The following is a 23,850-nucleotide window of genomic DNA, read 5'->3' as shown; positions in this document are numbered from 1 at the left end:
TCCTGTGGGCAGAACCTCCCCCCCACTCACTCCCCAGTGCTGCCCCATGGGCTGGCTGTCCAGACCCTGCTTCCCCAGCTGCAGGTGGTGGCCAGGCTGAAGGAACCTCGGGGCAGGAAGCCTGCAGGCAGGTGGAGGGGGGATACCATGGTCTTGAGGGGCTGCTTGAGGAAGCAGGAGGGCAGCTCTCCACTCCACTGAGTCAGTCCCCAGGGTGAAGGGGGAGAACAGATGGGGGTAGGAGAGAGTCCTCAATGGCCTGAAGGATGGCCTTGGGATTTCCACACCCCCATGCCTCCCCCATCAGGTATCTCCCAGCCAGAGTCCAGGACCTGCCCCAGGAGGGGCTGAAAGGGAGGTTCCCAGGCTGTGGGCAGGTCCCGCCCGGCAGCAGGGTGGCGCCTGGAACTGGAAGGAGGTGCCAGCACCTGGGCTGGCTCCAACTCACAAAGTCATCCACGGCTCCATCTGACCTTGAGATTAATCCCCAGCCCAGCCGTCATCAGCACCCACACACCCGGCCCCCTTTCCTTCTCTCCCGCACACATTAATTGTTCCAACGTTGATTCAATCTCCCATTCTGCAAGGAGGAAATTGCCCACTTAGCCATTTTCATCCTGGGATTTTTCTTTTTTTTAATTAGGCCCCTTTGGCCTCATAGGGCCCCATGAGGGGGAAGCCACTTTGGTCTTTGCCTGAAGAGACTGTGGGAAGTCGAGGGAGAACCAGGGAAACCCCCAGAGACCCTCTCCTCCCTCCCCCCAAGACACCCAGGGCCCAAAAAGCTCCCCCTTCACCCCTCTCTGCCCCAAGCCCGTTCCCCCATCCTGGGTGAGGTCATAAAGCCCCAGGATCTTGGAGCAGAGGCCCCAGGAACTATTGTGCAGTGAGGGAGCTTTAGCCCAGAGAGAGAAAAGGGTTAGTGGGGGCCTGGCTGCCTGATGGTGCCGGAGCAGAACCCATGCCCTGGGCACCACCCAGCATCCACCCAAACTCCCAGGTGGGAGTGCTCCCACCTCCTCCCAAACTGGTTTACATGGTCCCTCTTTCCCCAAACCCACAGAAGGATGCAGCCCCTCATTTCCTAGGGAGTCTGTCCTGCTAGAGACACTAAGTCAGAGGGCAGAGGGCCTTGTCCGCACAGATCAGGCAGCCCACCTATGGAGGGGAAAGAACTGGGGGTGGGGACAGGAGAAACATGCCCCCCATCCCCGGCCAGGGGTAGCCTGGACCCACAGTGCCCAAGAGCAGCAGTTAGGAGCAGTAGACTTGGACAAGCAACGGGGTCTCCCACATCACCCGTGTCAGTGGTCTCAGGCCACAGCTGGAGGTGTGAGACCAGCAGGGCTGCGGCGCCACCTTGTGGCCGCGAGGAGGGACAAGGCCCCCCGCAGCTCCCGAGCCTCCTAAGTAAGGCTAGATCTCCAGCTTCCCATGGGGCAGGGCTGGGGAGTTGGGGGAAACTAGGTGATGGACTCAGTCCCTCCTGTCTGTATCCCCCTTCCCTGATCCCCATGGGGGCATTTGAACTCTGAATCCAGAAAGGAGCCCACCGGGTTGAATCCTCCCATCTCTGTTGTCCCCAGACCCCCCTCCAAAGAGACAGGACAAACAGGTACAAAGCACAGTGTTTACTAAAGGCACAAAGTGGGGAGCCTGGAGGGGAGCTGCTCTTCCAGCAGTGACCCCACTCTAACTTGAACCCAGCGCCTCCTCTTCTGGCCACCCCCGCCCTCACACCACTTGATGGAGAGCTGTTAGCACCAAAGGGGGGTGGGGGGAGTGCCAGGCTGGAGGACGGGCTTGTTGCCATCAGAGTCCAGAAAGGCAGGCCTGGGCACCCCCTGGACCAGTCACTGCCTCCAAGAAGGAACTTCTGGACCCCTGGTTCCAACGAGTCCTCCTTCATCGGTGGGGGGACCAGGCTCAGAAGGTAGGACCTCGTCTTACCTCCAGCACACCCTGTATCCTCCCTCGCCCTCATGATTTCACCTCCGGGAGCCGGGCTGAAGGCCTATTCCTGCCCAGCCCCATCAAGAGGGCTGCCCCTGGGTGGGGGGCTTCCGACCCCACGGACTGCCAAGGGCACTAAGCCCAAACAGGGGGCCGACAGGGCGGAGTGAGGCAGGGCAGGGGCTACTTCACACACAAGTACAGGCTGGAGGGTGGGAGGGAGGTGGCCCTGGCTCTCCCACCCCCCAGGCCCACCCCCGTGGCCCAGGTCACAGCACGTCGCCCTCCTCCATGCTGAAGCTGCTCCTGCGGCTGCTGGCTTTGGAGGCCTCGGGGGACATGGTGGAGAAGAGGGGGTCGGAGGCCAGTGGTAGCAGTGAGTCGTCCAGGAGCATGAGGTCCAGATCCTTCTTGGACAGGTTGGGGAACGGGGAGCCATGCTCTGGCCCCAGAGGTTCGGGGTAGCCTGGGGGCCCTTCGTTGCCCCCGCCCCCAAAGCTCAGGCTGTGGCTGAAGTCCAGGTGGTGGAATGGGGACGGTGGCTGGGCTGGCTGGGCTGGCGGGGGCAGCTGGGCCTGGGGGGGCAGAGCCGGCAGTGGCTCAGGGTCGGGGACCTCGGCCCCCAGCAGCAGGGCCTCCCTCGGACCCTCCTCGCTGGGTAGCTCCTGCTTCACCACCTGCTGGGCCAGCTCGGCCATGTTCATGCCCGAGGGCGAGGTGGTGGGGAGGCCGTGCACCCGAGCCTGCATCTCCAGCTCCTGCAGGTGCGGCAGACAGAGGCTGGAGGTGCACACCCGTGGGCACCCGTTGCCCGCCCCCCACCTCTGCTGCAGCCCTTGCCCCCCCTTTTGTGGCACCCAAGACCACAAAATGTCTCAGCTGGGAGGAAGCATAGGGCAGCTCTAGAGTCTAGACCAGTGTTTTTTCAAACTACAAGTCGCAACTCATGAGTGGGTTGGGAAACCACTACAGTGAGCCTTGACCAGCTCTCTATTTTTTTAATTGAAATAGACTTGCCTAGACTAGACTAGACGAGAAACTATCAGAATGCACTGCATCTATTAAGGATGAGGGTTCTTTCATGAAACTTTGATTTTTCACTTTGAGTATGGCTATGTGTGCTGGATTGTAATGTGAATTGTATTATCTACCATAAGAAATAGAAGAATTTTAAGCTGTAGTCCAGCTGCCTTTTGTATAGATGACCAGCCTCAGGTCCAAAGAGGACAAGAGGCCTTCAACACAGAGCCAGGACTAGGCAGCTCTAGGTGGTAGGATGGACTCCCCCAAGCCTTTATTCTTTCTCTTGTCCCCTGTGGTGATTCTTAGCATTACTCACCATAAAGTCCCAGCTCTCTGCCTCCCACAGGGGTAGGTTTGCCCTTTCCTGCCCCCTTGACGTTAGGTATAGGCATGTGCTTGCATTGATGGAGGAAATGTGAGCAGAAGGGACAAGTGTCACCCTAAGGGTGACACATGGCTTTAAGAGCCAGCTCTAGATGTGCCTGTCCGTCAGCTTGGGTCCCAGAATGAGGGTCTCACGAAACAGGGCCTCCAGCTGACATCTGTTGCTTAAAGCTGCTGGGGATTGTTTGTTACCAAACTATGACATCCTGACTGATACATCCTCCCTCCTCATGGGCATCATCCCCATGTCTCCAACTTCAGAAGTATAAGCACTGCCCCTGGGGTCAGGACTCAGGCCAGGGGTCAGGAGTCCGAGCTACCCAAGAAGTCCAAGTTCAGGGGCCAGACCTGGATGCGGAGCCAGAGCTGCTTGTTGGTCATCTCCAGGCGCCGAGAGTGGTTCTCCAGCTCCCGGGACTTCTGCAGGTCCTTCTGCATCCTCCGGATGTAATCAACAGAGGCCTTGAGGATGGTGCCCTTGTTCCAGCGCACATCCCTGCAGGCCAGGCAGAATCAGAGGTGCATGCTCAGAGGAGGGGTCAAGTATTTGCCAGGAGCTTAGTGGGTGGAAGTAAAACCCTGTTCGGAGCTTATGCCGCCTCTCCCAACTTTGCCCCAAATCCCAGATCCAGCCAACCCCTACTTATGAAGGAAGCTGATCTCCATCTGCACAGAACGGGCCTTCCCAGGTAACTATGGTGCCACCACCCACGTCACTAATCCCAGGAACCAAGCAATTCGGAGCAGCCTCCTTCCCCAGGCCTCCCATTCCTGCCACCAACACCCACACCCACACCCATCCTTGACTCTCACTACTCCTGTCCCTGGACCACCTCTGCACCAGTCCTGTGGCCTCGCCAAACTTTCCCAGCATGATTCCAGCATGACTCCTCCTTCAGGAAGCACCCCTGACCCCACCCTCACTTCTGGGACATCTGCTCCTCTGTCTTGAGCCTTCCTTATTTGGGGGAGGGAGGAATCTTCTTTTCCCAAATAGATGATAAGCTCTTTAAGGCAGCAACCAAGGGATTCTCTTCCCATCCCTTCCCCCTGGCAACCAGCAGTTAATACCTGTGAGCTGCTGCCCTCCCTTCCCTTCCTCCAGGAAACCCACTCACAAGTCGTTGGCCTTGGGGATCAGCATTCCCAGCTCCTTGATGCGGTCGTTGATGTTGAACCTCCGTCTCCTTTCAACTAAAAGTAACAAATTCCAGGAGGGGTCATTAGGGGGATGAGGACCCCACCTGGGACGAAGGGTCCAGCCCAAGCAGGGATGCCTTAGTCCTTCTGGGAAGTAATGGGTGACCAACCAAATGGGATTTCTATGGGGGTGAGGGTGTCGGGGGCAGGTAGGACACAGCTAAGGGAGTCAGGCTGCAGCGGGCGAAGCTGCCTGGGGAAGGCTCTCTCTCTCTCCACTGCCCAGAACTCCTTCCCAGACTCCACGCCCTAAAGAAAACAATCTGATAAACTCATTCCCTCTGAAGTGCTGGGAATTTCATGAATACCTCTTCCCTGGAGCTCCTCTCCCACCCCTTCCTAGAAAGGGCTGACGGGAAGAGGGCTGTGCTGAACCCAGTCACACCAATGCCAGGATTTTAAGGCCTTGGGTAGGGAATCCTTCCTAGAAGCTGTGCAGGACAGAGAGTGGCTTTTGAGCCAGCCCAGGTGAGGGGAGGAAGAGGGGCTGGGGAGACTCACTGAGGTTGTGATTGTCTTTCTTCTGTCGCTCCTTGGCCAGGGCCCGGCTCTCAGCATCTGGAGAACAGGAGAGGAGAGAGGAGCTGGGAGGGGAAGGGAAGTGGCAGGACTCGGGAGCTGGGGCGCAGGGAAGCAGCGGGCTGGTACCTGTAAGCTCTCGCTTCTGGGTCAGGTCGGCTGGGCAGGAGCTGCTGGTGACGCCCACCAGGGAGGTGGTGACCTGGGGGTCTCCACTGTACACATTTAGGTGACTGCTGGACAGGGGCAGCTGCAGGGTGAGGTGGGGAAGGGTACCCGATGAGCAGCCCCCTGTCTTCGGGGGGCTCTCCCCAGGGCCCATCGTCCCAGGATTCCCCGGGACACTGGGGGAGGCTGCGCTGGGGTCACCCAGGGCAGAGTCCAGAGCTGAATAAGAGGCAGCCCCTGCCCTCAAGGAGCAACCAGCCAGCGCTGGGAAGCAGCTGGAGAGAGAGGAGATAGTGGGTGAGAGGATTTCCCCCAGGGCCTTTGGAAGCCAAGGGGAGGGGCAGCTAATCTATTCTGGAGTTTCTGGAAGGTTTTCAGAGGGCGTGGTGAGGAAGGGCACTATGGTCAGGGGGACGGCTGAGCGGGGAAGCGGCCAGGACAGAGCATGAGGTCACAAGCACCTCAAGCTGAAGGAGCGCAGTGGTGGCGGGGGAGTGGGGGGAGATCCTGCCGGACGCTGGAGGGCAGGTTCCACTTGCAGAGCCCCTGGGACTTGGTGATGAGCGGCCATTGGGGGTTTAAACGGGCCCCACTGGGACAGGTTTGAGCTCTGGAAAGATCTTCGCAGTTCCTGCCACACATTCACGCAGAGCAAATCACAGGCCCAGAACTCTGCAGGGTACCCTGGCCCCCACTAAAGGGGCCAGACGCTGTGCCCTCCTCTCTGGCCTCCCAGCCCCCGATGCCCCTGCTGGCAGCAGGCTTCCGACCCACTGGCCCCGGCCAACTCCTGATGAGCCCCTGGGCACTGTCACCAGGCAGCGGGGATTGAGGACTGACGCCTTGACTTCCCTCAGCAGCATGGGCTGGGGCCCAAGGGGCAGGCGTGAGCAGCTAAGGTTCAGGGATCTCCAAAAAAAAGGGAAGGGGACACCTGCAATTCCACCTGCTCAGTGTAAGTACCTGTCCCCCCTTGTGCAGAGCTAACCCCCAATTTCTTGCCTTATCTAATTTTCCCACCAGCCCGTGGGTAGAAGGCATCATCCCCAGGGGCTCAGAACAGTTAAGGGACTTCCCAGAGTCACAGCCAAAGCCAGAATCGAGGCCTCTGGATTCCAAGCCTGACCCCTTCCCACCTGCCCTGTCACCTCTGCCCAGGAAGCCCAGAGAGCATTAACGCTGCCAGGAGGCTGCCGGAGGGAGGGAACCGAACCAGCCTGAAATCACCTGCCCCTCGGAGTGAGGGACACAGGCCTGTGCTTTCTGGGTCCTGGGCTTGGTAGAAGAGGGGGCCCCATATCTCAGAGAAACTCATCAGCTCCAGGCCTTCCTGGGGCCACACTGCTCCCCTCAGTACCAGTGCCTCCTGCCCCACCCACGACCCAGGAAGCCCTCCCCAGCCCCTCTCCCCCCACAAGCCCCACCATGCGCGCAGGCTGAGGTGCACCCTCTGGATTCACAGTTCTGCCGGACCCTGGGCCCTCGTCACATGATTTGATGGAGGTGACTCTCATCTCTGTAGGAGACATTCTAGTTCTCTCCAGGCTCACAGCCGCTGCAGGGCCACTGCCCTTCCCTCTGACACACCCGCCCCGCCCTGGCCAGCAATACCGTGTTGGGAATCTGAGTTTCTGGATTGATGAAGCCCAGGACATCGTCCAGACACATAATGTTGTCGATGACATCAAACTGAAAGGGAAAAAATAGTCCATATTGGGGGGTGCCTACTCAGAGAAAGGCAGGGGAAAAGGGGCACTGGGACAGCCACTGACCTGAAGGGACCTTGGCGCCCACCTCACCCCATCTGCTCATCTGGGGGGATGGAAACAGACCCAGAGAGGGGATGAGCTGCCCAGGGCCCCCAGGCCCCAAGGCCCAGGTCAGGGCTCTGCCCAAGGAGCCAAGCTGCGCAGGGAGATGGCTTTATATACCCTCTGTCAGGACATGGCTTTGCAGGTGTGCTGGGCGTTCCTGTAGGAGTCTCCTGTGTCCCCCTAGCAGAGGTTTCCAAAGTAGGGATGTTTCTCCTGGGAGATTGGGGCTCCCTGAGGGCGGGGCCGTGTCTCCCCTCAGACCCGGGCTCCCCGAGGGCGGGGCCGTGTCTCCCCTCAGACGGGGTCTCCCCGAGGGCGGGGCCGCGTCTCCCCTCAGATGGGGTCTCCCCGAGGGCGGGGCCGCATCTCCCCTCAGACCGGGGCTCCCCGAGGGCGGGGCCGCGTCTCCCCTCAGACCTGGGCTCCCCGAGGGCGGGGCCGCGTCTCCCCTCAGACGGGGTCTCCCCGAGGGCGGGGCCGTGTCTCCCCTCAGACGGGGTCTCCCCGAGGGCGGGGCCGCGTCTCCCCTCAGACCCGGGCTCCCCGAGGGCGGGGCCGTGTCTCCCCTCAGACGGGGTCTCCCCGAGGGCGGGGCCGCGTCTCCCCTCAGACCGGGGCTCCCCGAGGGCGGGGCCGCGTCTCCCCTCAGACGGGGGCTCCCTGAGGGCAGTATCTTGCCTCTGCCATTAGACCAGGAGTCCCAGGAGCGCAGCACGTGGCCCCAGCTCCGCTGGTGGCAGGCACCGGCCAGCTCCTCACTCACCTCCCGCTCAGGGTTGGAGCCGATGTGCAGCATGGCCATGGGGCTGTTGGGAGCACTGTTGCCGGCTGAGGACGACAACACGTGTCCGGCCCGCACGCCCGGGGAGGCGGCTGGCAGGGGCTTTGGGGAGCCCTGAGCAGGGCTGATGTGGGCAGCAAACTTGTTCCCGTAGGTCTCAGACAGGTACTCCCGCACCTTCTGGTCCCGGGACTGCTGCAGGTGGTAGGAGGTGGGGTTCTCCAGGTAGGACTGCACCTGGAGGGGGGAGGAGGTAAAGGGCTCAGGGCGGGGGCTCCGAGGACCGGGGCGAAGGGTCAGGGTGGAGCAGGCCTTACCTTCAGCACCTCCCCGGGCACAGGCGGCGGAGACTGGAAGTGGACGGGGGTGTTGATGGCGGGGGTGGGTGGCGCCCCCAGCTGCTGCTGCTGCTGCTGCTGCTGCTGCATGTAATGCATGACGGCCTGCTGCTGCATGCGCTCCCGCTGCTCCTCCTGCTGCGCCTGCTCCCGCATGAGCTGCATGCGGAGCCCGATGCGTGACGCCATGCTGGCTGCTGGCTCCCTGCGGACGGGAGGGGGCAGTGCTGTGAGGCACGGTCCCCGTCAACGTGCATGGGGTCCTGGGACTTCCCTGGCGGTCCAGTGGCTAGGACTCTGTGCTTCCACTGCAGGGGGCCCGGGTTCCATCCCTGGTCAGGGAACTGAGATCCTGCAAGCCACGACGTGCAGCCCAAAACAAACAAACAAACAAAAAACAAAACAAAGTGCACGGGGTCTTGGGGAAGGGGCCAGGACAAGGGCAACCACATTTTACAGGAGAGGGGGAGAAATTTGCCCAAGGTCACCAGGCAAGTGGGTGACAGAGACTTAAACCCAAGTCTGCTGGTTCTTGGGCCAGAGATGGAGACTCCCTCCAGGTCAGCCTCCCAGACTTGAAGTCAACCTTGACTCCTTTCTCTCATGCCACCTGGTGAGCCTCCAGATCTGACCTCAAATACATCCTCCTCTGCCACTGCCTCGCTGCCACCAGTGTGAGCCCAGCCTCTGCTATGCCTTACCTGGCTTCCTGAAGGCGCCTCCTAACGTCAGACTCCCTCCTGCTTGCCCCATGACATTCTACTTGCAACTCAGTAATTAGAGGGGTCCTGTTAAAACCAAAGTTAGATCCTGTCCCTCTTTCGGCTCAGAACTCTCCATGGCTCCTGTTTCACTCAGTGTAAAAGCCAAAGTCCTTACCATAAAAAGCCCTCTATGATCTGTCCCCACCTCATGGTCCCTGTGACCCTATTATCTCCTACTCTCCTCCTTGTTCCATCTGCTCCAGCCACACCCAATCCCTCAGACATACCAGGCACGTTTCCTACCTCAGGGTCTTTGCACCTGCGCTTCCCTCCGCCTGAGGTGCCCATCCCCCAGACACCACCATGGCTCATTCCTTCACCTCCACACTCAAGTGGGTCACCTCCTTACAGAGACCTTCCATGACTACCCTATTTAAAACTGCAAACCCCCCACCAGCTCCTCCCCCCACGACTTTATGCTCCTTCCCTGTTTTGTTTCTCCATGTCACTTATCACCATCTTAAATATTACACATTTTTGCTTACTTATTTCAATTCATTCTCTATCTCTTTCTCAACAGGAATGCAAACTCCCCTGAGGGCAGGCATTTTGTCTGTCTTGTTCACTGCTGTGCCTCAGGGCTCTATGAACATGTGCAGGAATGGTTACTATTTATGAACCAGCATTGGCCATACAGCAGCGAGCCAGCTGCAGTCCCTGAGCTCCTGGCATCTACAGTCCAGTAAATGAGAAAGGCAAGTCCTCAGGCCATTGTAACCCTGCGCAGGGAGGGCCACTGCAGGGCACCTGGTCCTCCCAGGGCCCAGGGAGAGCTTTCCACCACCCAGCACATCAGCCCTGATCTTTGAAGGGTCTCAGGAGGACAAGGGACTAAGGCCTATTTGGGAAGGGGGCAGGACAGGACAGAATGAGTCTTGCAGCTGGTTGCACTCTGTCCCTAGCTCACTGAGTGACCCTGGGCACATCCCTCCCCCTCTCTGAGCCTCCATCTCCCCATCCACAAGATGAAAACCTTGGACTGGGTGATTTCTAAGGTCCTTCCCAGCTGGGATGGGCTGAGACTCTCTGAGAGGTGCAGGGGCCCTGGGGGTGCCCAGATGCCATAAGGTCCTGACAGGGGCTGGAGGGTCCCCTCTCAGCGATATTGCAAGAGGCAATACAACTTCGTAGTTGAGCAAGTGCTACAAACAGGGCTTGAATCTCAGTTCTGCCACTTCTTTGCTGTGTGACCTTGGGCAAGTCACTTAACTTCTCTGAGCCTCAGTTCCCTTACCTGTAAAGAGTTTCAGAAGATTGGTGAGAGCGTTAAATGAAAATATTGTGTCTTCAACAGTGTGCAGCACTTGGTAGGCTGAGTGGGTGAGTGATGGATCAGCACAAGATTGGAGGGTCAGCCACAGCATAGACCAGAGGCCAGAGCTGTGCCCCAAGGTCCTAAGGATGAGACCAGACCTCTGGGGGTGGCAAAGGAAAGCAGCACAGGCTGACATGTTCTGCCTAATGCCAGACATCAGACTAAGTCAGCATTAGCGGAAGGTACTGGCATATATTCAGTGAAAATCACCGGATCATGGAAGTAATAATAATTTGCATCTATCTGAGCATTTACTGTGTGCTGGGCACTGTTCCAAGCACTTTAACCTCAAACAGCCCCATCTGGTAGCTTTGGTTATTATTCCCCTTCTACAGATAAGGAGAAACAGAAGCACAGGGAGGTTAGGTCTCGGGCAGCAGGGACAGTGCTGGGACCCAATCCCACATTCTGGCTCCCCGGCTCATGGTGGGTGAGGGTGAAGGGTCTTCAGACCATCATGTCTCCATGTAGAGCTGGGAAGGCGTTTGTCCCAGGTTGCATGTCTGGTTGATCCAGGGCCGCCCCAGCCACCTGACCCCCAAGCCAGGGCTCCTTCTAATCACCCTGCATCCCGCCCTACAAAGTGGAGCAGCACTACCCATCTCGAGGGCTGAGTACTCAGTGGCCCTAACCTTACCTCCCTTCCTCCCTTCTCTGCCCCCGTAGGCCAGGAATTTGTGACGAGGCTGCCTCAGCCCCAGGGGTCTCTCTGTCCCGCTCCCTGCAGGACAGCTCCCAAGGAGAAAGGAGCAGACGCACCCGTTCCCCCCCTCCTCTGTCCTGCAGCAGGGACACATCTGCAGCCTCCACCTCTGTCCTGTGCTCCTACAGAGGGGTAGCCTGTCTTTGCCCGCCCTCCCACAACTGCAGCCCTGCAGACCGCACAGGCTCTGACCCCAGCCCAGCTCACTCCCCTCGCAGCTGCACCCCCCCTGCCCGCTCACAAATGCAGTGAGCCCCTCCCCCTCAGGAACAATCTAACTTCAGTTGGCCCATGGGGGCGGGGGTGGGGTGAGGGTGCAGACACCGAGCCTGGCAGTGCCAGCCGGCACGGGGAGGACTGAGGGAGAACGAGCCCCTTGTTTCTCTCACAAAGGGCTGGGCGCCCATCCTGGGCTGGGCGAGAACATGGGCTCTGCCCGCCCAGCCTCTCACTGCCTGCGCCAGCCTCAGTTTGCTCATTTGTAAAATGGACGCAGGAATCCCTGTCCCACCACCCCGCCGGGGTCTGTGAGAGCCTCCTGGGGGAGGATATTGAATTATGAACCTCAGCTGTCTGTGTATCAGAGAGTGTCAGAAGCCTTAGCCTGTCCCTGGTCCTCTGACAGAAGGTGACTCTCCATCCCCAACCCTGTTGTCAAAGTTTTCACCCCCCTCGCAGAGCTGCTTCTACCCGCAGAGTCCCAGCCCCCTGCCCTGGCTCCCAGCCTGGGTTGCTCTAAGCGTGGCCAGGTGGGATGGGTGTGGGGTTAAGGGCGGGAGTTCAGGGGTGAGGGGATCCGAGGGCAGATGGGGGGGTCCAAGAGAGACCCTGGGGGTGCTAACACCCCCCCAACCCCCAAGCACACCTGCTCACTCAAAGCCTAAGGGCCACTCGCAGCCTCCCCCAGTGCCCAGTCTGGTCAGGAAGGGCTGAGAGGAGGAACACGGGAGATCTAAAATGCCCCAGACCCTCCCCATCATCTGACGTCAGACCCACCAGGCCTGGAAAGGGTCCACCGTGCATGTACTCGGTAACACCGGGAACTCGAGTGCCCACTACGATGCAGACCCTGGGGCTAAGGTGTTTCCCCAAGAACCTTCTCCCCGTCCCCTCCTCCTGAGGGGACCAGGGGGTCTGATGCTCCAGAGAATTCCTGCCCCTGCCCAGTAGCATGGAAAACATAGCAGGGGCTTAAGTTGCAGCCGAGGCAATGAGAGCTGCCCCCATCTGCACCCTCAGAATCCACGGGCCGCCTCTGCTGCGGTTCCCCCAGAACCTCCCACCTGCCTCTACCTTCCCTAAGCCGTGTCGGGGTTCTAGTTTAGTTGTGACCAAAATGGACTTCACAGTCCAACAGAGGCGGCCAGAATGCCTGCTCTGCCCATACTGGCTGGGTGACTTTGGGAAAGCCACTTAACCTCTCTGTGCCTTGGTTTCCTCCCCAGTAAAATGGAGCCAATAATGGCATCTGCATCTTGGGGTTGTTGTGAGGATTCAAGGAGACACAGCGAGTGTGCAGAACGCACCTAACAGCCCTTAGGCATTTGATAACGGGTGGGTCCTGACTCCCCTCCGAAGCTGTGCCCTCCTCTGGTCAGGGGCCTGAGCTGGTTTCACACCAGCCTCCCTCGTCAGTCATTTATGCCTTAGTATGAACAGGCTGGTCAGAACCTTTTCCAAGGGAAGATGTGGACAGAGGGAGGGGAAAGACAGGGAGAAATCAGTGGACTCCATGAGGAGACGAAAGGAGAAAGAGGGTCCCAGAACAGAAAGGTCTCAGATATAGGAAAGAAGATCTCAGAGATACAGCACTGAGTAGACAAATCAAACTGCAGAATAAAATGTACAGCCGGAGCCCACTTAGGCAGGAAATGAGTAAATGTGTAGAAAAGACTAGAAGAATCAAGATGCTCTTTGAATCCTTGCCATGGGTCAGGGCTGGGCTAGGTGCTTTTCAACTATTAACTCATCTGTTCTTCACAACAACCCCAGGCAGTGACTATTATTGCCCTCAATTTTCAGGGAGAAACTGAGGCACAGAGAGGTGAAGTCACTGGCCCTAAGTTACACAGCCGATAAGTAGCAGGAGGGTAATTTGAACCAGGCAGCCTGGTTCACAGCCCCCACGTCTTATCCACTCATCTGGGCACCCCCAACACCCAAACTGTTCACTGTGTTACCTCTGGGGAGGGGCAGTAGAGTGGGGAGGGGCAAAGAGGTGTTTTTATAGTTTCTCATTCCACTTTCGAAGCACTTAACTCCTAGGATGTGAAGATGCGTTACTTGTGTGATTCTTTTAAAACAAGGGAAAAGGAAGTAGGGCAGCTTCTAGGGGTTTGTGAGGGGCCCAACCTGCTTCCAATCATGTCCGAAGTTGGGTGCCCCCAGCTCCACCTGGAGCCTGGCCCGAGCCCTGCCCTGCTCAGCGCAATGGTTGTTAGGCCAGCTGAGGACCCCTGGTGAGGACACTGAGTGGCCTCTGGAGGCACAGGCCAGGGTCGGAAGCCACATGCCAGCTGGAGCTGGAGGGCCAGGACCCAGGCCTAGCTCAGTTTCTACTACAGCCCTGACACAAGCCTTCAGAGCGGACATGATCCCTTTTTGGAGGGCCCCCCAAAAAGCCCTGAGCCGAGGCACCTCCCTTCAATTGCTTGTGGGGCCTGAACTGCCCTGGGGATTTTTCTGCCTTCCAGATGATCCTTTAAAAATATGAGCAGGAAGCAGAAAATACATAGATGCCATGAGCCAGCAACTCCCTTCCTAAGTATCTGCCCAGCAGAAAAGCATCCATGTGGGCACCAGAGGACACGGACTAGAAAGTTTACAGCAGCGCTATAGACAGTGGCCAAAACTGGACACCACCCAAACGTCCATCAACAGGAAGATGGATAAAGAAGTTGTGGTACCTCCATGCCCTGGAATGCTGCTCAGTGATGGAAGTGAACCAACTATTGCTACACACAACTCAGATGACTCTTGCAGACATAATAGCAAACAAAAGAAGGCAAACACGCACACAGCACGATCGATGTACAAACAGTTCAAAAACGGGGGAAATGAATCTTGCGTGTTAGAAGTTAGGATCCTGGTCACTCTTGCGGGGGGAGTGATAGGGAGGTGGCACAGGACAGCCTGGGGTGGGTGTGGGGACTAAGAATGTTCTGTAATTTGATGCGGGTGTTGGTGACACGGGAGTGTCGAGTTTATGAAAATGCATCCAGATGCTCACTCAATAGTTTGTACACTTTTCTGTAGGTGTGTCATACTTTCATTAAAATTTTACGTAAGAATGAGGGCAGACCTTAAAGAATGTAAAAGAAAAGTTGAACAAATTACCCTCTCCCCTCCCCCACCCAAGTGTGGCTACGACTTTAAAATGCCTTTGGTACCAGGCAGCTTCAATGCAACTGCCTGAATGTAGCTTGGTACATCCTCTTTGGAAGAGCAGTTTGGCAATATGTATCAAAGCCTTAAAAAATATCCACTAGCCTGAGGAAGAAATCTCAAATGCAGAAAAGGCTTTTATGCATGAAGATGCCCATCACACTATATAGTGAAAAATAAAAAATAATCTCAATGTCCAGCAATAGGACGGTTAAATTATGTTGTGTTCAGGAATTCCCTGACAGTCCAGTGGTTAGGACTCTGCGCTTCCACTGCTGAGGGCCCAGGTTCAATTCCTGGTTGGGGAACTAAGATCCTGCAAGCCACGCAGTCAAAAAAAAAAAAATTATGTTGTGTTCCTCCTCATCAAATGTTGTATTTGCAGTAAGTAACACAGGGATATGTCAAGTGACAAAAAGTAGGATGCAAAATTGTATGTAAAATCTGATCATCATGTACAAATATGTGTAGAAAAACCTCTTGGGAGGAAATATACTAAAATATTACTGACTTCTTTGGATGATGTAATCATGAGTGATTTTTTTTTCTTTTTACCTTTGGAATGTTGTTCTTTTTCTATAATGAACATGTATATCTTTCCTTTTTTTAATTAATTAATTTATTTATTTGGCTGCGTCGGGTCTTAGCTGCGGCATGTGGGCTTCTCTCTAGCTGTGGCGTGCGGGCTGTAGAGCACGCAGGCTTAGTTTCCCCAAGGCATGTGGGATCTTAGTTCCCCGACCAGGGATCAAACCCACGTCCCCTGCATTGGAAGGCAGATTCTTGACCACTGGACCACCAGGGAAGTCCCTGTATATCTTTCTTATGAGGAAAAATATTTTATACTAATGCTTATGGAGTACTTACTATGCGCCAGGTATGGTTCAAAGCACCTTATTTAATTATCACGATCACTTCATGACATGAGTACCAGTACTGTCCCCCTCACACACACAGATGAGGAAACAGGCACAAAGAGGTTGTCACTTGCCAAAGGTCACAGAGCTAATAAGTGGCAAGGCTGGACGCTGGCAGTCTGGCTCCACCACCCTAGTCCTGGGACTTAAGAGTTTGGCCTTGGTCCTGCACTTGGGACAAGGTAGCCACATTTTATTTTAGGGATTTCCACTGAAGATGCGCCTCTCCTCCCACCGCCCCTATCAAAGTGTTTCAGCAGCTGATCTCTTTCATTCCAGCTCAGGGGGCCAGAGGGTGCCCAGGACGAGGGAATGGTCTGGAATCCCCAAACACAAGCAGAAAAAATTCTGCCCTCCCTCAAAGGGCAGAGATAATTTCCTGTATTCCCAGAAAAAAACATATGTCTGGCGGCTGAAACAACAAAGTGTGGAAGCTCAGAGGCCGGGATGCTTGGTTAAGCCATTTATCACATTCTGCACCTCTGTGGTAGGAAGAAATTTTCTTCTGACCCAGTCTGTTACAAACTACCAGTTGTGTGGGAGCTGCCCAGTCGTGGCGGAGGGGAAATCAAACCAACCACTAAAGGAAGGCCTCCTGAACAGGTGCCGAGGCTCCCGGAAGCAGGGCGAAGGACCCCGAGACCTCCTGGGTAACCTTTCAGCCTTGGGAAGGGAAGAGAGGGGAAGATTCCAGGTCTGGGGTTTGTTTTATCTGCTCTGAGCCCCCTCTGGCCGAGGACATGGCAAAGGAAGGCCTGATGAGCTAGGAAACGGAACAAGAATGTCCACACAACCCCCTCGCCTTAGGACAGGGCCGTTCCAAATTACCAAGGCAGTCACGGGTCCCTGCAGGGCCTGGCGGGCATCAGTTGGGCCAAACCCAAAGAGAGCTAAGGGTAGGGAGGTGTCATAAGATCCCCAGGAGCTAGCATGCCCTCCCACAAGATGCTATGGGAACTTGGCATCAGAATGCTTGGGGATGAATCCCAGACTTGGGCCTGACTCAGTGTCTGAGTCTAGCCTCAGCCTTTCCATCACTCAAGTGGGACTTACCAGCTGGGGAACCTCTCCCAGAGAGCTTCTGTGATCTAAGTTGGGGTGCTGGGTGATTTCACCTCTGCAAGGGTGAAATCATGGGCAGAAGGGCGATATCACCATTCGGTCACTGGTTACTCTCGCTTCATCCATGCCCACCGGGGGCATCCCTGGGTGAGTCTCCTCTTTCTATTCTTAAATTTCTTTTGAGAAAAGGGTCCCATCCATTCCCCCATCCATTGACACACGCACACGCACACACACCCCATAGCAAGGCCCCAGGTCGGGGGACAGCACTGCCTATTGATCACCAGCTTCTGTCTCTCCTTACAGACTGGCCAGAAGCAGAAAGGCCTTGGCCAGCTTTTCCCAATACCAGGCACCCTCTTTGTTTCCTCTCGAAAAGCCTTGGGTTTTAAAAGATTTTCTTTTCCAAAGCTTGTATATTATACATAATTCACTGCGGTGCTATGGGAGAGGCAGGTGGGGAACAGTGAAACCCACCTCTCTAGGTTCTAAAGAGGTCAGGAGCAGGCAGAGCACTTAGCACAGGGCTCAGCACTGGAGACACTTAGTCATGTGGGTCGTTATTATCTTAGCTGACCCGTGGTTCCTTAGGGGTCATGAAAGGCAACAGTGGGCTCTCCGGATGCTTCCAACATTGAAAAAAAGCAACTGGGATTCACACTTGCCCCGGTAAGTGTGCACGACAGGACGCTGCAGAAGACCGGGGGCGGGGGGAGTACAGGCAGGGGCTTGTTTTAGACAAGCCTGAACACAGGCAGGAGGTGGGGAGGAGGGAGAGGAAGGAGAGGGGAGACGAAGGGCAGCCACAGGAGCTCCCGGCCTGCTGAGTGGCCTCCAAGGCCCAGAGCTCAGGCCCATCAGCCCGAGGGCCCAGCTCACATCCCACAGGAAAGGGTGGGAGCTGGCACCTCCTGGCTGGCCCGGGGCAAGGCAAGGCAATTGTGCGGCAAGGGGGGCAGCTTCAAAGGCAATCCCAGACCAGAAAGGAGCCTGTCTGGTCCCACAGGGATCAGCTGGACCCTGGCATGAGGCCTGTCCCAGGAGGACTGCCACTGGGCTTTGAAGGATGGGGGGCCAGGGGGACATGTGGCTGAGGGAAGCATGGAGGGAGAAACCAGAAAGGTCCTGGGAGATGCCCACCCTGTGATACGCATCGACTCAGCCCAGCCACACATGCAGACCCTCTGCTGTCTGTCTGTTTCTGTCTCTCACACACAGATACACACGTTGCAGAATCCCTCACCCTGCCGCTCAGTGGGCAGCCAGCTCTCTCCTGGGTTAGAGTAGGGCAAGGGGGCTGAAACCCCCTTCTTCCCCTTCTCCCCTGCACCCCCAATCCTGGACACCCCATCCCCTTGAACAGCCTGCCTGTGGCCACACTACTTTGTTCTCCAGTTGTTTCCTGGTCACCTCCAGTCTCCCCAGCTACAAGGAAGCTCCCAGAGAAATCAGCTTTCTTCTTCAGAACCTCCACCCGATCCTAGCCGGCAGACTTCCCAGAACAAGGCTCAGGGCCCTGGGAGGCTGCTCATCCAACCACCCATCACGTGCTCAATTACCACCTGTTCACTCATTCGGCAGACACTCCAAGTCCCCACGATGGACCAGGCACTGCACTCAGCACATGACCTATATCAGATCTCACCCGTCCCCCACAAACACTTCATGGGACAAACAGAACTTCTGCAGATGAGAAAACCAAGACTCAGAAAGGTTAAGGGCCCTGTGCAAGGCCACACTGCAAGAGCACAGTGAAGTGTTCCTGGCCAGCCCAGGTCTCCCTCAGGTGTGCGACCACCACCAGCTCCAGTCCCATGAGGTCACCAGGGGCCCACAGGGAAGATCCCTGTAGAGAGATGGATTATTGTTCCCGTAAGCTCCCAGCCCTGCCTCACCCCCTCACCCCGTGTTGCCCTCAGTGAACCCTCCAGAGGGTCCCAGAGAGGCCTGCACACCCCTCAGCCCTCCTGGATGCCCCAGAACACAGGCCAGGCCCCGCCCACCTGCAGGCTCTCTTCTTGCTGAACAGCCAAGACAATCCACGCCCAGGGCTCAAGAGACCATATATCTGGATCTCACTGAGGCGGTTCATGTGGCCACACGAGGGCCTCAGGGGGAAATTATATCAAACTGGCTGGACAGAAATGCGATTACATGGACCAGAGATCTGGCACTGGATGGCAGCAGAGGTGTATGTGCAGAGGGAGGGGCAGGGCGGGGAGTACAGCCCACAGGTGGCACCCCAGACAGGAAAGGGGCCTGAAGAGCAAGGGAAGGATTTCCAGACAGGTATCCAAGGGCTTCAAGCCCCATGTGACCTCCCCCGCCCACCCCAGCCCACCTGATCCCGTCCCCCTGCTGAGGGAAGATCAGCTAAGTTTTGGTGGATGCTAGGTCAGCCCATAAGGTCACCGATACCCCCAGCAGCGAAGATGAGTCTCAAGACTCCGCCTGATTGGTCACCGTGTGCCATCATGGATTTGGGGCCCGGGAGTTTGGACCCTCTGGAATGAGCCTGTTCCGAAAGCGCAGAGTGGGATCAAAAAAACGCGTTTGGCTGTCCCGCCACCCAGCTCTGTGACCTCAGACACGTCCTGTCCCCTCTCCCAGTTGGACCCCTGGATGATCATGTGAGGAGGCTGGAAGGGCCGTGGTGGCCCCCTTCCTGCTCTGTCCAGGCAGGTGCAGGGTTCGGGCAGCATGGATCGGTCTGGGGCCGGATGCCCGGGGAGCCAGCCTACAGGCCTGTGACAGGGAGAGCCGGGTGCTGCTTTCCAACACTCAGGAACTCCCTCTCCAGAGCTGTGGCAGCATTGGAGACCCAGCCTTCGATCGTCCATCTCGTCAGAAGAGGAGGATGCAGCCCAGGGGCAGCGAGGAGCGGGCAGCTGGCACACGGAGAGGCTTCTGGCTCCCGACCTGAAGCCCAGCTCCAAACCCAGGTCTCCCTGCCCCAGGCCAGGCGCCTGGCTCCTAACCCCCACCCTTGGGGGCTTCCTCTGCTTCCTCCGGGCTGCTACAGCCTCTCCAATCTCCGCTCGTCCACTGCAATGAACTCCTACTGCTTGGCGTCCTTTTTAAGAATTTAATCTGCCTCTGAGGACTTCAAAAACAACCTCTTTAAAACTGAAGTATCCAGCCTTTGCCTAATAAAAGAAGGCTTTGGAAGACTGCAGGGGAAAAAGAAGGAAGAAAAACACCTATGAGCCCTGACAACTGCATTACATTCACAGAAGGTGGCCTATGGTCTCCGGGAACAAACCAGCAGGCGTTTGTTACTACTGGCACTGAGCGATTCCTATGCACCAGGCACAGTTCTGAGTTGATACATGTTACTGATGTAATCCTCCAAACACATACTGCTGGGGAAGTAGTAATATATCCCCCATTTCACAGGGGGACAACTGAGGCAGAGAGGCTGACAACTTGCCCAAGGTTGCACGCTGGTAGGCAGTGGAGCTGGGAGGTCTGGTCTGCGGATCTGCATACCCAACCTCCGCAGACACAGGTGAGTGCACAGGGGCACGGCAGCAGGCTGGGTGCCCAGGCGGGGAGTCAGTTCAGAAGGGGCCTGAGGAGGCAGGTAGGGAGTCGTAAGCCCATCAGCAGAGGGACCCTGGGCTAGGCAGGTGGGGTTGGATGCTGTTCCCTGCAGCTGCGGTCCCACCCCTCACCCACCCCCCTTGGCTGCATCTCAGCCTTCTGAGTCCGCTCCCTGGAAGATGGCTGGGTTTAGTGGAATGTTCATATGCTCTGGACCTGACAGACCAGAGTTCAAGTCTGGTTTTGCCACTTTCCAGCTGTGTGACCTGGGACAGGTACTCAACCTCTCAGAGCCTCAGTTTCCCCATCTGTAAAACAGGATGGCAGTAATGCCACCTCCTTCAGAATAGGTGAGGGGATCAAAGGAGCCGAAGTGCGTGAGGAGCCCGGCACCGAGGGGGTGGCCCCTGAGGGTTAGTTCCCTGGCCGGATGAGCAGAGCCCATCTGGCTGGAGTTTGGATGGAAGAGGGCCGTTTAAGGCTTCACCACTCAAAGCAAGATCCACAGGCATCACATCCCCAAGAGCTGGTTAGAAATGCAGACTCTCAGGCCCCAGCCGAGACCTACTGAGTCAGAATCTGCACTTTAACATGGACTCCTAGGAGATCTGTGGGCCCATTAAAGTCACTTTACTTGCCACTTCCTGGGGGCTTGATCACCTGCTGGTTCCAAGTGTGACAGGTGGGAGGGGAGAGCTGGGAGGTGGAGAGAGATCCTTTAAGGGACAGGCACAGGCCTTCTGAGCCCCACAGTGAACCTGAGCAAACAACCCAAACTCTCAGGCAGGCCCAGGAGCCAAGGTGGAGGCGGGAATGCAGGGCTCCAGGCCGGCTCTGGACTCGCGCTTACTCGGTGCTGGGGCTCTGGCTCGGGGAGGGGAAACAGTCTGCGGGAACTGACTGGAAGCTGATATGGTTCCCAGTGGGAAAGCAACCCAGACAGGCCGTGTGAGACACACCTACTCACACACGCTCACAGCATCTCCTATACACACACACACACACACACCACCCCAGGACTCGCCTGCCCAGAGACCGGCTCCAGCAGAGAGCAGACAACCTCGAGGACAGGCTGTGCCTGCGCACTGTGCGTGAGGCGTGGGAGACGCTGGGGCCCCTGCAGCGGGCCTGGGAGACCACTCTTCCCCCAACACTGCTCTGCCCCTCCCCGCCCCGCCTAAGCCCCAAACCCAGCTGAGCGACGAGAAACCCAAGTCCTGCTCACCTGAGCTTAAGAGGGGCCCACATTCTAATTGGTCACCTGCAACGTGCCTGCTGACAGTCCCCCCCCCCCAGTGCATGAAACCCACCACCCCAGGTTGCTGGGGGGTAAATAGCCGGATGGAGCGCTGACCTCAGGGCCCCCCCTGAGAGGCGGCAACACACTGCCGATGGAAGCCGCACCCATCTCCCACGCGCACAATCACGCGAGCAATAGCAAAGCCCACCCTCTCACTGACCACACAGCTTCAGGAGCGGCAGGGACCCCCACCCCCCCGGCCCACGGGTGGGTAACGCTCTCACCTATACACCCTCATCTTCAGCTCAGAAACACACACCCACTGACCTCTTTCACCTCCGCGGGCTGGATGGCCAGGGGCCCCCAGGCTCACACAGGCTCCAAAGAAATCCTAAAATGTGGGGCCTCAAGCAGGCCTAGATGCCCAAGAAAGAACCATTGACTAGGGGGTCAGTGGGGGCTGCTGCAGGGTGCGTGATGTCACGGGTTCTGGAAAGGCCCTTGGCCTCAAAATATCTCCCCTCTGGGTCTGGAAATCCCTCCCAAACCTGTAAGAGTCACTGCCAGGAGAGGCTCCCACCTGAAGCCCTTGTCAGCTCACAGCCATGGGAGAGGCGGCTGACAGCTGTCCTGAGAGCAGCGGAGGAGGGGCAGTGCTAAAAGCCACCGACCATCCTTTACCCGGTCTGCAAGCTCCCACCAGGAGGGGGCACCCTGTCCTCCCAACACCCCAGAAGGCCGGTTCCAGAGAAGCCAGCACATCTTGGCCAGGGAGGAGGGGTCCAGCAAGCAGAGGAGCTTTAAGCAACACCCCGCTCCCCCACATATGTGCCAGGGGACGTCAAGTCTCACCCCACAGTCCCCTCGAGGAAGGCAAAGAGCCGGTGACGAGGAGGTGGGGGGAGCCCTGAGTGATGAGCGCTGGGGGACAGAAGGGGGAATTAACCAGGTTCCAAAATAGCACTGCTGGTTCTGCCTCGCTTCACCCTGCGCAATGTCTGGCAGCTTCTGCTTTCGGTCTGACTCATGCCCGGAGGGGGCAGGACAGGGCGGCCGGAGCAGGCAGGGGCCACTGGACAACCACAGACTGTTCTCCCCTTGCTACCCGCACCCACCCGGTGGCTGGGCCTCCTCCCCAGCCCCACCCCGGCGTGAGCTGGGCTTCTGGGACTGGTCAGTTGGGGCACAAAATCCAGGGGTCCTTTGCCTGGGTCCTTGCCTAGCCCTCGCTCAGCCCAGGACTTCCCCAATGGCAGCTGCCCCAGACCCAGAACTCAGCTTCTCTGTTGCCCTGCCCAGGTACCCAGCTGACACCTCTACCCCATCTCCCTCTGGAAGCCAGAGGAGACCTCTCCCCTCAACAAAAGAAATGACCTTGTACAGCAATGTCCCCCCATCCCAGGCACCTGGAGTGAGGGAGCCGCCTCCACCTGCCCCATCCAGCCCCCCCAACACACACAGGTATGAGATGAACCCTATGGTGGTCTCACTCTCAAAACGCACACAGCGGCCCACCCACCCCTTTTGCTGTCCTGAAACGCCACAAGAAGCACTTGCCCTTTGCTGGGCAGGGAGAGGAACCCAGTGCCCTGGCTTTTGTGGGCGTTGGGTGGGGGAGGAGCATCAGTCACTCTGCTCTCCCCACTCACCGTCTCCCCCCACCTGTGTCCTTCTGTCTCCCCAGCTTCCCCCATGGGGGTAAGACTCCCATGCAGCCGACCTGCAGCTGCAACTTCTCCTCCTCCCCACATCAAAGATGCTTAAGCTCCAACCTGAGACAAACCGAAAGCCTCATCGTAAGTGCCCCCTTTCTGACCCTATGCAAATGTCTCCAATGTCCTCCCAGCCCTCACACTGACACGCCTGCCCCGAATAAGTACAGCCACCTTTCTATCCAAGTGGGGCAGGTACACGATCGACGTTCGCTCTGCCAACGCTGGCCCTGCCCACGGGGTGGGAAATAGATGCCACGGGTAAGTAGGGGGAGAATGTCAAAGGGAATGAGTTTGGCCAGCCCAGGTCAACACACTCCTGCCCCCACCGCCCTGGCACACGCGCCCTGACCAAACCTGGTTTGGAAGCGAAAACATCAAGGGGAAAGTCTGTGGGTGGCGGCTGGAGAGATGAGTCAAAGGGACTGGGACTTGGCAGTCCTGCCTGTGGCCCAAGACGGAGTTTGGAGCGTGTGTTGTGTGTGCTCCCGCCAGGCCCGGCACCTGCCCCAGCCCTGTCGCCTGCCCTCCCCTGCCCCTACAGCAGGCGGCCTTACCTACATACCACATCCTTTCTTAACTCTGCCCCCTCCCGGGGCCCTACAAGGCAGGAGAGTGTAGTGGGAGTGGAGTCTGAGGGGTGGGGGCAGGAGTCAAGAAGGAGGAGGCCCCTCTTCAGGAAGCAGGCACCAGGCAGGGCTTTCACCAGGGACAAAGAAGGGTGCCCATGAATAAACTCACCCCCGCCCCGCCCCCCTGCCATTGCACCGTGAATTGCATCCTGTTCCCCATAGAGACTCGGAGGGAGGGCGCTAGAAGCCTCAGTTCCCGACTGAAGAAGGCAGCCACGTGGCAGCCATGGGGCTAGTGGCCCCAGGAGGGAAGAGGCAGGGGCAGCGAGAGAAAGGAAAAGGAAGTCAGAAAAACCGCTACAATCACAGCCTCGACAGAGCCGGGAGGTGACTCAAAGGTGGCCCAAGCTCTGTGGCCACCCAGTCTGTCGGCCCCGCCCCCAGCCTGTTGGCCCCGC

At 57.5% G+C, this 23,850-nt stretch overlaps 1 protein-coding gene across 1 annotated transcript in view; it reads right to left on the bottom strand.

Moving 5' to 3' along the window:
• Window positions 1-1,616: 1,616 nt before the first annotated feature.
• TFEB (transcription factor EB) overlaps window positions 1,617-23,850 on the bottom strand; it is a 47,891-nt gene continuing 25,657 nt past the window's right edge. The window contains exons 2-9 of the mRNA XM_036870434.1: window positions 8,160-8,385; window positions 7,825-8,079; window positions 6,859-6,936; window positions 5,209-5,329; window positions 5,062-5,118; window positions 4,479-4,554; window positions 3,709-3,856; window positions 1,617-2,711 (exon numbers count right to left, since the gene is read on the bottom strand). Coding sequence (XP_036726329.1) covers window positions 2,223-2,711; window positions 3,709-3,856; window positions 4,479-4,554; window positions 5,062-5,118; window positions 5,209-5,329; window positions 6,859-6,936; window positions 7,825-8,079; window positions 8,160-8,369 — 1,434 coding nt within the window. The 5' untranslated portion in view covers window positions 8,370-8,385 and the 3' untranslated portion in view covers window positions 1,617-2,222. The remainder of the gene's footprint in view (window positions 2,712-3,708; window positions 3,857-4,478; window positions 4,555-5,061; window positions 5,119-5,208; window positions 5,330-6,858; window positions 6,937-7,824; window positions 8,080-8,159; window positions 8,386-23,850) is intronic.

Source organism: Balaenoptera musculus, chromosome 11 (genome assembly GCF_009873245.2).
Source record: "Balaenoptera musculus isolate JJ_BM4_2016_0621 chromosome 11, mBalMus1.pri.v3, whole genome shotgun sequence".
Lineage (NCBI taxonomy): Eukaryota > Metazoa > Chordata > Mammalia > Artiodactyla > Balaenopteridae > Balaenoptera > Balaenoptera musculus.
This window is presented reverse-complemented; position numbering and strand designations above follow the sequence as displayed.